Raw genomic sequence first — 17,990 nt, 5'->3', positions numbered from 1 at the left:
ATGACTTCAAATCTAATATAGACTATGTCCTGGAGTCTCCTTATTTGATATGTATTGGATCTGAGAAAGCAATGGATGTAGTAGATATATCAGGTAAATAATGCACCTTTGGTAGTATTTCAATTTTATGTAATTTAATGCAAGCTCTTAAAACATGCAGCTTGGAAGTATAATTCTTCCATTCTGACAGGACCTGATTAGATATTACACTGTCTGGGAAGACAGCAGCAGATCCCTCTAGATACCTATTTTCAACTGCCTATATAGACAGGAACACAATCAGAGTATTCTGCTCTGTACATTTAAAAGAGCTTCTGGAATGAAGCCATGCTATGCCAAATGGTGGTAAATATTTAATAATATTTATGCAGTATTGCTTATCCTGATGTCTGGAGCTTGAGATATTACTTTTATTCTCAAACCAAAGGGATTTATAGCAGACTGATAGGTATTGTACAAATTTTTCCACCATCGACAAAAAAGCTAGTGGGATGGTCTGGAAGGGATTTTATTTAGGTGGCACACAGCAAAGTAGTTGCTGACATCAAAGTGACAAAGATGTCAGCTTTGGCATTCAAAATGATCCACTTGAAATTCTGATTGCTTGATCCTAATCACCATCATGCAACCCATTTGCAGTTCTGATTGCTTGATGATGAATAGGATCCATTCACGTAGCTCTGACAGAACCACAGACTTGAGACCCAAAATCAAGTAATGATATCAAATGCATAAAAGCCAGCAAAAAATGTCTATTTTTGGCTCAGGATTAAAGCCAATTTTGTAGTCAAAATGCATGCAAAGTTTTCTATACAGAAAAGATGAACCAGTTTGCAAGTGCCTCATCTGAAAAATAGTCAATGGCTTGCTGCAGCTGTCTCTCTGATTGCTATTTTGCAAGAATGGCATAAAATGGAAGTCATTCACACAATGTAAAGTCATCACTTACAGTTGGAAGAAATTGTTCTGTTAGTGAACAGAATTTGATGGTTTTCTACTTTGCTTTTTAGGGCCAGGAATTTTGGAGTGTAAGAGGATGTTGGTGATGTTCTAACAAACTCTCCTGGAGAACAATCTGCAACTGCTTTTAGGTTATCACATTCATTCTGTTCCAGGATCAAAGAATGGTATATCTTCCCTTCATTTTGTTTGGTGTGTGCTGATCCCCACAAGTGTGGCTCTGATGTTGGTAAGAAAAGACCTTTCAAAATCCTGGCAAAAGTAAATGCCTTTTGTCAAGGTTATGGAAATTCATTCTCACAGAAAATTCTGTTCAATAAGTAGAGCAGTTGCTCCATGGAGGATGTTGGCAGATATTTAATCATCTCAGGTGTGGTGTGAGCTTATTTGAATGCAATTATGTTTTGTGTGATGGAGTATCTGTGGAAGATCTCTTCAACATCGTATTGGGCTTTCTTGACTTCAGTGCATTAAATTTCATCATTCTTTAAGAGAATGGTAGAAACTGAAATGGTAGGTACTGCAGTTGTGGTAGCTTGTATTCTATAGTAATATGATTCACTGCTTCATTAATAGGAGAGAAGCTGATAGTTACAGAATCCAGCCTGTGCTTGTGATGAGAAGATTTCTAGTCAGCTTGATCTGTTTTTCCATCATGATATTTGTGATGGAATAAATGGCAACTCATGGAAAAAGGATTATTTGCATTGGTGTTATCTTCTGCTTCCTGCTTAAACAGTGAGAAGAGGGATGGAGAACAAATTGTTCGGTTGAGAGCAGTGAGCATTTGGGTAAGCATGTGCAAGGAAGTATGACTTCTAGCATTTAGGCAGGAAAGATTATTGCTGTCAGCCATATACTCCAACTCTTCTTCTTAATTTGGACACTAACTCCCATTAAAAGTATCAGGCAGAAAATGCAACATGAGATCAAGGTCATCCTGAGATATATCTGCACCAGATGGTAGATAGATGCAGCGTACTGCATTAACCACGCTACTGGCCAAGACGTCTATAAACGTCAAGGTTATCATGGATGTGAAGTGCATATTAAAATTGTAATACTATTGATATTACATTGAAATATATAATGGATATGAAGCATATGAGGATGTTTATTTGATCCATAATGGCTGGTAAGGTGGTTAAGAGATCCTTTTGAGAGGTAAATGGCAACTGCCTCTACATTAGTACTGGGTGGGACTAGTTAGAATACAGCATAGCTTCCCACAAGGATGGTGACTCCTCCATGGGCATTTCCATCTCTTCACCATGTTTCAAATATATCTTCTGTAGACAGAAGTGCAATTGTTTATGTTTCTGAAAGAAAGCCTTGATATCACCAATATTCTGACAGAATTGTAACAATTCCACTGTGGGAATCTGTTAATTATTTATGTTTGGTGTCTATCTGGCTTCCCATTTTGCCAACTTGCTAGTGTCAGTCTTAGATTTTTTCTTTTTCAGGAATTGTGCACAGCCATTATCCATCTAGATATTTAATAGAGACAAGCATGTTAGACATAGTATAATATTTTAAATAACATGTTCACACATGTAAGAGAAAACTAAATAGAATTTATCGCTCCTACATATTTCACTTAATGTCAGGAGCTTCATTCAAGCAGAAGGCAAAAGAACTAGCTACAATGTTTAAATTATCAACAGAAGAATAAGTCATATAGCATGTCTCGGATGGAGCTGTACACACACACACACACACACAGTGTGTGTGTGTGTGTGTGTGTGTGTGTGTATTTTTAGAAGTAGTAACAGTAACAACTAAAAATTGCAGGAATGACCTTAACAACTAAGATTTATGAACTTATTAAGCTAATATGGCAAAAAAAAAAAAAATCCTAGAGATTGGAATACAGTCAATATTATGCCTTATTTTTTTAAAATGGATCTCATGAGTACCACAATTATCCCCCTCATTTAAAACAAGTGTTAAATCTTGAATGAAGGAGAAATTTACTGTACTACAATTCATTCAGATTTAACAAGTATCACAAGCCTCAGAGAAATACTTGTATATAGGTAAGGGTGAAACTGATTGAAAAATAACGATAAAAATCCATGATAAAAAACTTTCCTTATGTAATATAATATTAAGTGTCTTTGTGAATACAACAGAGGTTGAAAATAGGAAAAAAAGTGTTAGTATGCCAAAGTTTAGATCAAGGTTACAGAAGAGATGAGCGGATTAAAAACATGTCCGGAGGCAATCACGTATGCAAAGCCTAAAAGGTGCGTGGGAATTTCCCGTGGACACACAAGGAGGAGCGACTGCATGGAGTGCAGAGGAATTAAGTGCCGGTTAAAAAAGATGATGTAGCAGGGAGAATATCACAGCAGTGAAGATATAGAACTTGGCAACGCCAACTCGGGGATTTTTCCATGGTGTTTCCAAGAAGGAAGTTCGAGTGCGGTCGAGAGGGACGATGTTCATAGGCAGCTATGCAGTCAGACAGAGATCCAGTGCGAGCATAGGCCTTGGCACAGCAGTATAATCAGCAGACCAAGATGATATGCAGAACCACATGGACCGATCCCTGCAGACCAGCTTCGCCTACATTGAAGGAAGTGAGTCGTGAATGTATTCACTACCCAGTCCTTTCAGAAAGCAGTAAACTGGAGGAAGAAACATCGAGCCGTAAGAATATAACAGATGATCGAAAGAGAAAACCTGAGTGATCCTAATGCCCTGGTAATGTAAGAACTTTTTATATACTTTGTATATACAGGAATGTTAGATTGTAACGAAGATAGGAACTGATAAGTTATTGGATTTTCGAAGTGTAATAGGACTTTAGCATCTGATCCACATATAGAATGTTATAGCTCTGTGTATGAGGACTTGCAAAGTGTTGTGATTGAATATATAGTTTTGTTATAGTCAGTTAGTTCCTGAGACCATGATTTGGTAAATAATGATTACCTAAGAATGTTAAGTAATTAGAAAAAATTCATAATGTGTTTAGTATTAGATATTGATTCATGTTGAGAAAGATTAAGAATGTCCAGATTACACCTGCATGATTGAATTAGTTTAGTTAAGTAATTGTACCGTATTTTTTTTTATGAATAAATCCTTTCTTGACAACCTAATAACTTGCCTGATCTATGTTCTCAATGCACCACTCATAAAGCAGAACCTGTGCGAATCAAAAATTTTGGGGTTAGCCACAACTACAGTAAAATTGAGACACACAAGTTTTGGTGAAATATAGAATAATTGTATGAATATTGTGCCATTCTGAGTGTTTTCTCCCAGACGACCAAGCTTCTCCTGTCTAATAATTTTGGATGGCGCAGTGCTAACAAATAATTTTTTCCAAAATTAGAAACGGGGTTAATACCAGAATTATAACAAAGGGATTGGCTCTAGCCTGAAGCAGTGTCTTTGTTAACAGTGCGGTGCACCATCATTCAATGCGTTTATAACGGCCAGCAGATAGAGAAATACTAAGATTTGTATGAGTAAGGAATTAATGAGACAAGAGAGACAAATGAGTAAGTAAGGTAGATAGGTAAAGGTATATATCAAATTAACATAATTCTACATTGGCACAGCCGGTAGAATAATTGAAGATTTAATTGGAGATTTAGGAAGATCTGATATAGGTAAATATAAAAATTAACAAAATCAACATAATACAAGATACCATCTACACTCATCTGGGAAGAAAATTTATTATTATTATCCTAAAACTCCATGGAGTCAAAGAGTCATCTAGGAGATCCCATTGTCACACACACAGAGCTCATCATACCTTGCCTTAAGCACATTCAAATTCTCTGCAGACACCATACCCTTGCTCACACCCTCCTTATACAGCTTCTAGGGATGACCTTGTTCTTCTCCAATCTCCATCATTTTATGAAAAACCTCTTCAGCATTAATACTATAACAACCTCCCACTAACTTTCCAACATCTCTTCATCCATTTGAAAACTAGTTGATGAAATCTGTGCACAGTAGTCCATACATGACCTAATCAGTACCCCCTTATACAATGGAACCAAAATCTTCTTACTTCTACAAGTTCCTCCACATCATTCAGGGAATGATGTGGAGGAACTACTATATATATTTAACAACTAAATGAATGTATTTTGTATCAGATGCATCGAATTACTTTGGGAGCTAGTATATTAGGTACTATCGTTTGAAGCTGGAGAACCTGGGAATTACCATTTTATTGAGCAACTGCAAAAAAAAGTGCTATAATGAAACAGAGTTGAATGGAGTAATATTAACTGGAGCCTTACTCTCTCTCTCTGTGTGTGTGCGTGTGTGTGCGCGCACATGCGCCATAATAGTATTTGCATTTATTAAATGCAAAGTATTTTCACCTAGAGAAAAGATATAACATATGTCCTTTTATGGCACATAGAGCTATTTAAAACAGAGTATTACTCAACTCTACTACCTGGAAGATCAGTATAACAGAATGCCTACAACAGAAAAATCTCTAAAATTACAGACAAAATATAAAACTGAAAATGCATTACACAAACCTTATTATAATACTGTCTTTCCTGATGAGAAAATTCATTTCGTTTACCATCTGCACCAAGTGGAACAGAAGAATATGCCCATAATCTCATTAGTCTACCTGCATTGGAATTTAGTAAAGCTATATTTGCTATATCATCCACTGATTTAAATGCCTGAATTCCTGTTTCTAGAAATTGCAAACTTTTTTTCCATAATTCTGCAATATCTGTTAACTTTTCTGAAAAAAAAAAAAAACTTTCTCATAAAACTTAAGCAATATTGTTATAATTTTCATACCTGCTGAATTTTATATATAAAATAAACCGACACATAAAACTACTACTGTTATTATTATATTGGTATTTCCACCAAGTCTGAAGACTTGGTGGAAATACCAATCACAAGAGATCTACAATTAACCATTATTCACACCTCTCTCTTAAATGGATTCATTAACAAAGACCTCATAAGTCCCTTCTAGCAACCTAATCCATTAATTTGCCAATCTCCAAGCAAAAATATTATCCTCATGCCCTTGTCAACCCATAGGCAACTACAAGGATAAATTATATATATATATATATATATATACATACAAGCTTTGGTCTGCGCGATTAGCCTAGTGGCTGTGCACTTCACAACCATATGCCTGGGGAAGGAGTGTCCTAGGTTCGATTCCCGCTGGTGACGTGAGGAACTGAAGGATCTTCCTCAGCCATAGCCAAGACCTCATAAGTCCCTTCTAGCAACCTAATCCATTAATTTGCCAATCTCCAAGCAAAAATATTATCCTCATGCCCTTGTCAACCCATAGGCAACTACAAGGATAAATTATATATATATATGTATATATATATATATATACATACAAGCTTTGGTCTGCGCGATTAGCCTAGTGGCTGTGCACTTCGCAACCATATGCCTGGGGAAGGAGTGTCCTAGGTTCGATTCCCGCTGGTGACGTGAGGAACTGAAGGATCTTCCTCAGCCATAGCCAAGTTAGCTGGTCTTGGGCGTGGACAGTAGGGTTTTTTCCCCAGTTTATCCTGAGGTTTATCATCCCGCAAAGCAGGCAAACCAGTAGCCTAGTGGCTGTGCACTTCACAACCATATGCCTGGGGAAGGAGTGTCCTAGGTTCGATTCCCGCTGGTGACGTGAGGAACTGAAGGATCTTCCTCAGCCATAGCCAAGTTAGCTGGTCTTGGGCATGGACAGTAGGGTTTTTTCCCCAGTTTATCCTGAGGTTTATCATCCCGCAAAGCAGGCAAACCAGTAGCCTAGTGGCTGTGCACTTCACAACCATATGCCTGGGGAAGGAGTGTCCTAGGTTCGATTCCCGCTGGTGACGTGAGGAACTGAAGGATCTTCCTCAGCCATAGCCAAGTTAGCTGGTCTTGGGCGTGGACAGTAGGGTTTTTTCCCCAGTTTATCCTGAGGTTTTTCATCCCGCAAAGCAAGCAAACCAGCCTTGAGAACTCAACACTACGGATATACGGTACACCGGGGGGGGGCTGACTTTTATATATAAAAGTCAGCCCTACCCCCCTGGTGTACCGTATGTTCACAGGATAAGTAGACAAAGGGGTTCACCTTATCCTGTGAATGGTTTGAGATCCGATGATTAATAAACCCTTGACACCACAAGATAAAAGAGGGTAAAAGGAAGATGACATGAGATAAGATACAAGCTTTGATAATAATCTCCTACACACATGTGCAGCATTCCCCCCCCCCCCTCAAAAGCACTGCTCGCGCTTTCAACATCCAACTAATCCATATCCTCTGAACTTCAACTCTGTCCACAATCACCCTCGAATTCTTAGCCTTCTCAATTTGCTACACTGAATTGGCAGTCATTGAATGCTCTTGCAAAGTCTAGCAGCATCATCTATCTATTTCCTTTATCCAACTTAACTGTCACTTTTAGAAAATGAAACTGGTTATCAGAAGCACCGAGAAATCCAAGGTGGTTATAACCCTTTCAAGTACTGACTGAGCTTGGTGGTTTGCTTAACTTCAGTGATCAGACAACTATTGCTTTCAAAAAATCTTGTCACTCACATTTCTATATTAATAAAAAATCACCAGAGTTAAAGATCGGTACTATCAATGTAAGAAGCCTGAATGGCAAAGAAATGGAACTAGCTGAGGAATTAGATAAGTACCAGATTGACATAATAGGGGTGACTGAAACAAAAAAGACGAAAACTGGTGAGATCTTTCTGAGCAATAAATACAAAATGTTATATTCAGGTAATGACAATCAAGGAAAAGAAGGAGTAGCAATAGTATTCAACACAAAATATGAGGCTAATCTTCTTGAATGGCAGACAGTCTCAAGTACAGTAATGTGGGCAAATATGAGAATGGGGAACTGGACAATGAGATATATGTCCCACAGAAGGTTCTACTAAGGTAGAAGTGGAGGAATTTTTTGAGGCTCTAGAGAAGGCAACTGACACAATGAAAAAGGAAAAGTTGGCCCTTGTTGGGGATCTAAATAGCAGAGTAGGAAGTGATTGTCAGATATATAAAAATGTTCTGGGAAAATTTGGAGAAAAGAGCAAAGCTAATAATAATGGCAAATATCTGTTGGATTTCTGCTCAGGACATGGACTGGTTATTACTGACACCATGTTCCAACATAAAAATGTGCACAAATTCACATGGAGAGAAGAGGCTAGGAATAAGAAAAGTCTCCTTGACTATGTTATTGTTGATAGTGACGTTTTCTCCCTGGTGCAAGACACCAGAGTCTACAGAGGATTTGAAATTGGAAGTGATCACTATTTAGTCTTGAGCAGGATAAAATTGAATTTCATATTGAAAAGAATAACATGTAAGAAAGTTTTAAAACAAATAAAAGTTGAGCAGCTCTCAGATATGAACTGTAGACTAAAATACACAAAGATTATTGAAGAAAAAATGAGAGTTTGAGAACAGGAACCAAACCTTGGAGATTCAGTGGCAAGCCTTGAAGAAAACCTTGATTGATTCAACCAGAGAGGCATGTGGTGAGGTTGTGTACAAAGATAAAAAAATCAGAACTCCCTGGTGGACAGAGGAAGTTAAAGAAGCAGTGAAGGAAAAGAAGAAAGCGTATCAAAAGTTCCAGTCAAATAAGTCAGCTTGTGCTCTTAGAGAATATAGAGACAAATGCAAGAATGCTAAACACTGTGTAAAACTAGCTAAACAAAAGTCATGGGAGGACTTTGGCAGGAATATAGAAAATAAATATCAAGAAGGTGGCAAAATATTCTGGAGGTTGTTGAAGAAGCTTAGGAATGGAGGAAAGAGTGCTGTAAAAGGAGTTAGAGATGATAAAGGTGACATGAAAACGGGAGAAAAAGATATCCTTGAAGAATGGAGTAATTACTTTGAAAAACTGCTAAATGAAACAAGCAGTGATGACAGCACAATGGTAAAAAACACTGCCCAGGCATGCAGTCAAGAATACATATCCATACTTGAAGTAGAAAACGCCATCAAAGGCAAATGGGAAAAGGAAATGTGGAAAAGCAGCAGGAGTAGATGATATTCGGCCAGAAATGCTGAAGTATGGTGGTATAAGAGTCTTACAGTGGCTGCACTGCATAGTTCAGAAAGCCTGGACAGAGGGACGAATTCACGGTGATTGGAGTAGAGCTCTCATAGTACCCATATATAAAAAGGAAAATAAAACTGAATGTGAGAATTACAGAGATTTTTCTTACTGAGTGTTCCTGGCAAGATCTATGCAAGTATACTTGAGAAACAGTTGAGAAGAATTGTGGAAGAAAAGCTTGGTGAAGAACAAGCTGGATTCAGGCCAAATAAGGATCAGATCTTCACTTTACAACAAATAGTTGAGAAAGCATGGGAATATAACAAAGATCTGTATTTAAATTTTGTCGATTTGGAAAAGGCATATGACAAGGTGCCAAGAGACAAGCTATTCAATACACTATGGTTATACGCTGCAGTTATATGGTGTGAATGGGGCATTATATCAAGCAATATTTGGTCGTTATTTGAGTTGTAAGTCAGCAGTTAGAATTGAAGGAGGTACAGGAAGATGGTTTAATGTTAAATCTGGTGTGAGACAAGGATGTACATTATCCCCTCTGTTATTCATTGTCTATATGGATCAAATTATGAAGGAAAGTGGTATTAAACATGATATCAAAATTGGAGATGTTAATGTCAGCTCTTTGCTTTATGCGGATGATGTTATACTTCTAAATAAATCCGCTACAAGTCTGCAAGATTCTCTGACTAAATTCAATACTTGTTATAATAGATATGGTATGAAGGTCAGCAATAAAAAGACAAAGACAATGAAAATAGGCAGAATCACTGAAAATGTCAATTGTGTTGTGAATGGAGAACCTGTGGAAGAAGTAAAACATTTCAGCTACTTAGGCATGATTTTTACTGAAGATGGTAAATTAAATATAGAAATAGACAACAGAATCGGCAGTGTCTTCCCACCATATCAGCAAAGCTGGTATGGTGGGAAGTCAATTGAATAAATTCATATGGTATAAGAGAGAAATTAGTCGGAACACTAAATTAACTGTATACAAGACAGTTCAAACCAGTTTTAACTTATGGATCTGAGAGCTGGGTCGGAAGTAAAACACTTGACCAAAGACTAGAAACCGCAGATATAAGAGTTATGAGAAAGATTATAGGCGTGAACAGATGGCATCAATGGCAACATCATATTAAAAACGAGAATATTAGGAAAGAACTCGACAATGTTAGCATTCAGGAATGCGATAGCAGAGAGCTAATCTCAGGTGGTATGGTCACTTAAAGAGAATGGGCGAAGAAAGACTAGCAAAACAAGTGTTCTCTGCCAGGTTGGTAGCAAAACGATCCAGAGGAAGACCAAGATATAGGTGGATTGATATGGTACAAAGTGCCTTAGACGATAGAAATATAAGACTGATAATGTTGGAGTCTTGACAAGTAACAGACTGATTTGGAGGAAAATTGTAGATAGGAAGTTAGTAATGATGTAATTTTTTCATGTAGTACTATCATATCCTGTACACCCCTTGAGGGTGCATGGCAGGAATTTGATGATGATGATAAAAATTTTGGGATGTTAATTTGTCTGGTGTGACACCACAGATAACACACTGCATAAATAAAAACTAAGCTTTTATTACAGGAGTTATCCTCATTTAATATAAAGTTACAAGCCATGCAATTTAGGAACAGTGTCATCATACTTTGCCGTCCTGGTTGGCCGAGTGGTTAGCGTATCTGCTCTCCAGCCGAAAGGCTGCGGGTTCGAATCCCGCCATGGGCATGGATGTTTATGATTGTCTGTGAAGTAGCTTCACAGACAATCATAAACATCCATTCATCATCTAGCACCAATGCCATCTAGTCGGCGCTAGATGGCGTTGGTGCTAGATGATGAAGGTTGGTGGAGTAGTGAGACAAAGAGCTGTAGAATAGATGCTCTCCCTCGATGAGTCTTTGGACTCCCTGGAGGTGATGTAATAATAATAATAATATGTATGGCACAGTGAATATCCTCACTAGAGTTAAATAAGAAGAATTCAAATGTCCAAACATTGCATTATATGTTTATTATATTATTATTATGTGACACCTCCAGGGAGTCCAAAGACTCATCGAGGGAGGACATCTACCCTACATCTCTCTCTCTCTGTCTCCACCACTCCAATACACCAACTACACCAACACGATCTGCCGGCTGCCACCTCCCCTAGTATTTCCACAGACAATCACAAACATCCATGCCAATGGTGGGATTAGAATCTGCAGCGTTTTGGGTGGAGAGTGGATACACTAACTGTTCGTCCAACCAGGCCTGGCTCTACATTTGACAAAATCTTTTCCTCAGTGACTTCTTTTAAAAATGAAATCTCATAGGATCAATACTTCTGATGAGCGGAAAGGGGTCAAAGCAATTGCAATGAATGCCCATTCAATAAAATCAAAACTTGCCAGCAAAACTGATTTCAAATCATTTATATGCATTGGTGGTTGAAGCGAAGACATATTTTGAATTATCTGTGTAGCTGTAAATGAGAACTAATCCATACCCAAAGCAATCTGCAAATATTATATACAGTTGTCCACACACAATATGTTAGTCTACTGTTGTTAGCCAGATGATGACTTGCTGAACCGAACCTAAAATAAACAACCAATCTGCTCAGCATATGACAAAACAAAGAGTAATTGACAGAAACCAATAATTATTAAAGTTTCAAGATGAAAGAGAATAACGAGGAAATCCATTATAGGAATATATCAGTACACAACAAAAGTCACATAAGTCAAAAAATAGGCATTTTTAAGTTATAAAAAAACATCTAGAAATGGCTGAAACGTATTGCTCGTATGTTTCTGAATGCTAACAATGTCAAGTTTCTTCCTAATATCCTAATTTTAATATAATTCTGCTATTGATGCCATCTGTTTACTACCCTAATTTTTCTCCTATATGTATATATCCAAGATATATACAGGATATATAAAGAGTAGAGACCTGAAATGGAAGGACTCCCAAATGTACCACCATATTTGAACTCCCTTCTAGGTATAATTTGGCAGAGGTAAGCATCAGCAGAATAATTCACTGGCTTGTTGGTAGAAAGCTTCCTGATTCACTACTATTAGGTTTGATCTCTTAGTTAAGACAGCCTGTGAAACTGTTTACTGCTATATCCTTGAAGGGTAACACATGCAAAACCAGTAAGGGAGGTGCAGATACAGAAACTTGAGACCGTACATAACAATAGTCAGTTTAGGCCTCAAGTAAGATGTGGTGTTTCATTAGGCAATGAAATTCATTTACTTTTTTCATTTCTCCTAGATCCTAGATGGTGAACCTATGGCACTCATGCCAGAGGTAGCACATCCAAGAATTTTGCTGGCACGTCAATGATTTATAGGTGATATCCTTTTATATGCTTATAAATTATTCAACCTTTTTTTTTTAATTGTTACAATATGTACAAGTTTAATTTTCTTTTACACGAGAGAGCAGTGATGAAGACGCGCATATGATTGGTGTGGTATTAACAAAAGATCGCGTGACCCAAAGGCAAGTAACAATTGAGTTGAAATGCTAATTCTCTTCAACCGAATTCCATAACATCTGAAACTGTCATAACAACATTCACTATACATGTCCTAGTTTTAACACATTCATGAAAGGGTGTCGTTTATCATTCCGATGTAACTTCTCATTACCGGCGGGCTCAACTCACACCAAGTTTCAACCTTTGGTTGAATTTTATGGCTGCTTGTTTGCGTTTGAGCTGGCAGGCAAACACACGCACTCATTATATGGCATGTTTCAATTCGTGGTAGAATTTTATTTGAAGTTAGCCTTTGTGATCTGTCATAATGACATTGAGAATTTCAAATGCAATAAAACAAACACTTATTTCATATAATTGAAAAATTGGACAATAGTTTTTAGTTAGATACTTTAGTTTTTAGTGCAAGATATGGTTTTGCTTCAGTCTATACAGCATAGTTTCCATGAGAGGAGACATGTGATTCATTAGTTAGTGCTGTTTTTATTCCAGTTCTCGGTAACTGCACTATTTGTTGAGAAATATATTACACAGACAGCAAAAGCCTCTGTACCTTATTCAAGGATACAATACAACTACTTGTTTTTCCTGCATCTGCAGTATAATGGCTGTTGGGGAGGGCATGTTGTTAACTGTGGGGAGTGAGTTACTATCGCCTCGACGTGAACATGTTCAAACATTTTTTGTGTGTGCAAAACTTTTTAATGTATTTTTTCGTAAAGTAAAATCAGACGTGTGAGTTATTGAGGGCAAGTTATATTCAAGAAAATATGGTAATCGTTTCACCGACAAGTTGACATCCTTCTGCTGCTTCCCCTCCTCAACTGACTTCTATGGTGAGTTACAATGCATAAATATTATTATTATTATGTGACACCTCCAGGGAGTCCAAAGACTTATCATGGGAGGGCAATCTATTCTACTTCGCTAAATACATCTCTTCCTCTACAATCCTACTTAATTCTCCAACACTGACACTACCACCATCAATGGCATCTATCGCCCATTATCATCAACAACAGTATTTTTTGTCTGCAAATTGCATGTCTCCTGAAGGGCAATTTGTCTATATGTGGGATGAAAAACCAGAGTTTCAGTGAGAAAAAACCCTGCCACCACCAAATGAGATCGGCTAACTCATCTCCAACTGAAAGAGCCCATATAAAGACTCCCCTCGTCACAACGAGAATCGGACCCAGGTCTTTTCCAATCGGAGGGTGCAATGTTCCCTATTCTTCCAATTGCGCTAAACCAGCATCATTAAAATCAAATTAATAATTTGTTAGTGACTTCTACAGGCCAAGAAGTGACCTTCTTAAGGAGCCTGTGGAGTTTTCTAATTTGTGAGTTGGTGGGATTGTACTCGATAGGGAGGTAAGTAGCGCGATCTAACAATAGAGCATTCAGCTTACCTGTGTAATCCTTTTGGTTAAGCAATACTGTGGCATTCCCTTTATCTGCTTTGGTGATTATTTCCTTGTTTTTCTTTAATTCTTGCAGAGATTTAATTTCCTTATTGGGCATGTTGGTTTTTGGTGGTTTTGCTCTGGTTAGAACACAAGCTACATCCAGTCTAATATCGTTGGTGATGTGGTTTGAAAGGTGTCGAATCCAGCATTCAATTTGTATCATAATGTCTTCAGCAGATATTCTTCTGGGTGCAATAGTGAAGTTGTGGCCACATGAAAGAGCGTCGAGTGCTTCAGGTTTGAAACTAATTGACGAAAGGATGACTACCGTGTCGGTAGGAAGTTGTGGTCTGGAGTTTGAGTGCAAATATTGGAAGTGTATTAAAATTTATTTTAATGTATATTCTATTGTATGTTGTAATTTCCTTAAGCTATTTAGTAAGAATGTATAACCAACGTCTAAGCCTTTCCACAAGAATTACGATAATCCTCGGAGATTCCATCGCATGTAAAGCCCACCATTACGGTAAAATGAAGTCGAAGTTATCAAGACAACTGAATTGTCTCGCTTTCCTAAAACGCTGCTGGGATAACCAGGTAATCCCAAACTGTGTCAAATTCAAGCACCATTTCGTTTCCCAAAAGGCTCTCCGTATTTATAACCATGCCAGCAAATTTGCTCAGGGAACAAATCGCCGCTGCTCACCTTTACCTGTGTGACACTAACTCAACTATCCAGGCACTCGAAGATGAGCTTCCAGCACTTTAAACCATGAGATTTGGTCTATTTTCTAAAAAAGTATGGGAACGACACATCAAAAAAATTGAGAATTTAAAAAAAAACTCAAACTCCAAACCACAACTTCCTACTGACATGGTAGTCAACCTTTCGTCAATTAGTTTGAAACCCGAAGCACTCTACGCTCTCTCACATGGCCACAACTTCACTATTGCGCCCAGAAGAATACCTGCTGAAGACATTATGATACAAATTGAATGCAGGATTCGACACCTTCTAAACCACGTCACCGTTATTAGACTGGATGTAGCTTGTGTTCTGACCAAAGCAAATCCACCAAAAACCAACATGCCCAATAAAGAAATTAAATCTCTGCAAGAATTAAAGAAAAACAAGGAAATAATAATCACCAATGCAGATAAAGGGAACGCCACAGTATTGCTTAACCAAAAGGATTACACAGGTAAGCAATGCTCTATTGTTAGATCGCGCTACTTACCTCCCTATTGAGTACAATCCCACCAACTCACAAATTAGAAAACTCCACAGGCTCCTTAAGAAGGTCACTTCTTGGCCTGTAGAAGTCACTAACAAATTAAAAAACTGTTTAACTCCATATCTCCCCCGTATATATGGACTCCCAAAAATACATAAAGAAAATGTGCCATTACATCCCATAGTGGATGGTACTGATTCCCCCCACATACAAACTAGCTAAACATTTGGCCAAAGCCTTCACACACTATACTGGCAACACACCTTCACACATAAAAAACTCAGCCAACTTCAAAGCCAGAATAGAAAACCTTATACTCAAACACACTGACGTAATGGTCAGTTTTGATGTCTCCTCCCTATTCACAAATGTCCCACTCAAAGAATCCTTAGAGCTAATCCAAGCTAAATTTCCTTCCAATATCACAACCCTATTTCAGTTCACAATGAACTCAGGCTATTTTGTTTGGCAAGGAAAATTCTACAAACAAATAGAGGGGACAGCCATGGGTTCTCCACTCTCCCTACCCTTGGCCAACTTCTATATGGAGACTTTTGAAGAGAAAGCCTTAAACTCTGCCCCGCAAAAACTAACTACATGGCTTCGCTATCTTGATGATGTGTTTGCTATTTGGCCACATGGCTCCAATGCACTCCTCTCCTTCCTAACACACTTAAACAACCAACACCTCCAGAATCAAGTTCACCCTGGAAGAAGAAAAAAACAACTGCCTTCCTTTCTTAGACACATTAGTCACCTGCCAGCCTGATGGAACCTTAGCTGTCTCAGTTTATAGAAAATCCCCACCCATACTGGCAGATACATTCACCAACAATTCCCTCCCTCCCAACAATATGGAGTCATTAAGACACTACACAACAAGGCTAAACTTATCTGTTCAAATGACAATGCCCTAATCACAGAACTAAACCACATTCTCAACACTTTCTTAGCCAATAGCTACCCCCCCCAAAAATCCAAAACATATTGAAACCAATAAACCACAATCCCCTCCCCCCTTCACAACAAGGATTACTTTAAATCCATCACCATTCCCTATATCCGAGGCACCTCGGAAAAAATTACAAAAATCCTAAAAAAACACGACTTAACTTCTTGTTACAGATCTTATAAAAAATTGCCATCCCTTATCCGCTCCACTAAAGACCCCCCCCCCCCCCTAGATCTACCTGGTGTATACCAAGTCCCTTGCAGCGGTAAGCTGTTCTACTTTGGCCAAACAGGCAGGACAGCTAATATCAGAATTCACCAATACAACCACTCTGGTCTTGCAGACCATGCGCTGGATTCCTGCCATAGAATATGGTGGAAGAAAGCCATGATAATACATCGTAGTAAATTCAAATATGAAAGGCTATTCATAAAATCAGCCTCAGCCCTAAGAAACAATCCAAACCTAAACAAATTTGGTTGCATGAGACTGCCCCAAATTTGGGAAACCTATATCAGAAGACCTTCAGTCCAATCGGCCAAGAATACCAACATTGTCTGCTAGGGGGCACCATCAGAGGACTTTTAGGAGAAAGAATAGCTTCCTGCTTTGTTCCTAATTTATTGTGTGTTGTGCTTGCGTGCACATGTCTTGTATTTAAGTTCCTGTGATAATGGCAACGTGACTGCCGAAATATTGGAAGTGTATTAAAATTTATTTTAATGTATATTCTATTGTATGTTGTAATTTCCTTATGCTATTTAGTAAGTATGAATAAGTTCAGTTTTGTTTAGTTAAGCTCACATTTAAATTAAGGTTATTCTAATTAATATATAGTCTACATTGTAATTTCCTTAAATAATATCATTAAAAATGTTACAAGGCCATAGTAATTCTTTACATTAGGGGAATATCTCAGAAATAAGACAGAATACTGAAAAATACAATATTAAGGCTACATTTAAACAGGAATAAGATTAAAAGTTTATTCAGCTTTTCTGAGGATCTTCTCCCCTACCCATCCAGACAATATACTAATCACACTAAGAACACAAACAACATTAAATTCCTTATGACACCTAATATTTTTGTGGCTTAGCAAATGTTCATTTAACTTCTAGTATACCAACGGTTTTTTTTTTTTTGTCACTGTTTATATGTACAACACTGTTGAAGTTAATGAAAAACCTGTTTTGTGTAATTTTTTTTTCTACTTTTTTTATAGTGTTGTTTCCCTGATGATGATGGAAGTCTAATGACTTACAAAACTTGTGAGATTGTATCATTCTTTTTAATGAAGTTTGATTCTTGTTAAAAACATGTGGTCTATATACTATAAGTTACATTCTTGAATTATGGTAAATCAGACTTTTCTGTTCATGCATTATACTGTACCAAAACTTGGTATGAAAGAAAATTCAAAGCAGGCTATGAGATTCTAATCCATCATCCCAATCTTAACAAGAACAATTGCTTAAAGGTCTACTTGCAACACAAGTAACAACTAGAGAATAGGATAACAGAACTAAGAACAGAAATACAGATCAATGTTAAACCAGTGGTTACCAAGACAATAAAAAGAACTTAAAGATAACAGGACTGTAGAGAATTAAGCCCTAACCGTTAACAATTGATGTGGTTCCACTATCTTTTATGTTTCACTGTCATTTGTTATTATTTAATTTTTAATCTTTTCTTCTTTTTCCCTCTCCCTTACAAGAGGTCAGGCTGGTCAGTGGCTGACCAGAGCAGTAATGTCCTTGTGTCCCAGTGCATATATGTATTCCTAAGATGGCCTTGATATAAAGCTTGAAACATCACGTGCTATTTTAGTAAAATTATAGAGACCACAACTGTGTT

The 17,990-nt window shown here is 37.6% G+C and overlaps 1 protein-coding gene across 3 annotated transcripts in view; it reads right to left on the bottom strand.

Moving 5' to 3' along the window:
* Positions 1-17,990, bottom strand: part of LOC150106375 (erythroid differentiation-related factor 1) — a 381,623-nt gene that overhangs the window by 55,796 nt on the left and 307,837 nt on the right. For all 3 annotated transcript variants that reach the window (XM_090393103.1, XM_090393102.1, XM_090393104.1), the window contains one exon: positions 5,484-5,701. In XM_090393103.1, the coding sequence (XP_090249229.1) occupies positions 5,484-5,701 (218 nt within the window). The remainder of the gene's footprint in view (positions 1-5,483; positions 5,702-17,990) is intronic.

This window comes from Typopeltis vanoorti, chromosome 5 (assembly GCF_054136105.1).
Source record: "Typopeltis vanoorti isolate ZY-2024b chromosome 5, IOZ_Tvanoo_1.0, whole genome shotgun sequence".
Taxonomy (NCBI): Eukaryota; Metazoa; Arthropoda; class Arachnida; order Uropygi; family Thelyphonidae; genus Typopeltis; species Typopeltis vanoorti.
Note: the sequence above shows the minus strand (reverse complement) of the source record. Positions and strands in the feature narration are given on the sequence as shown.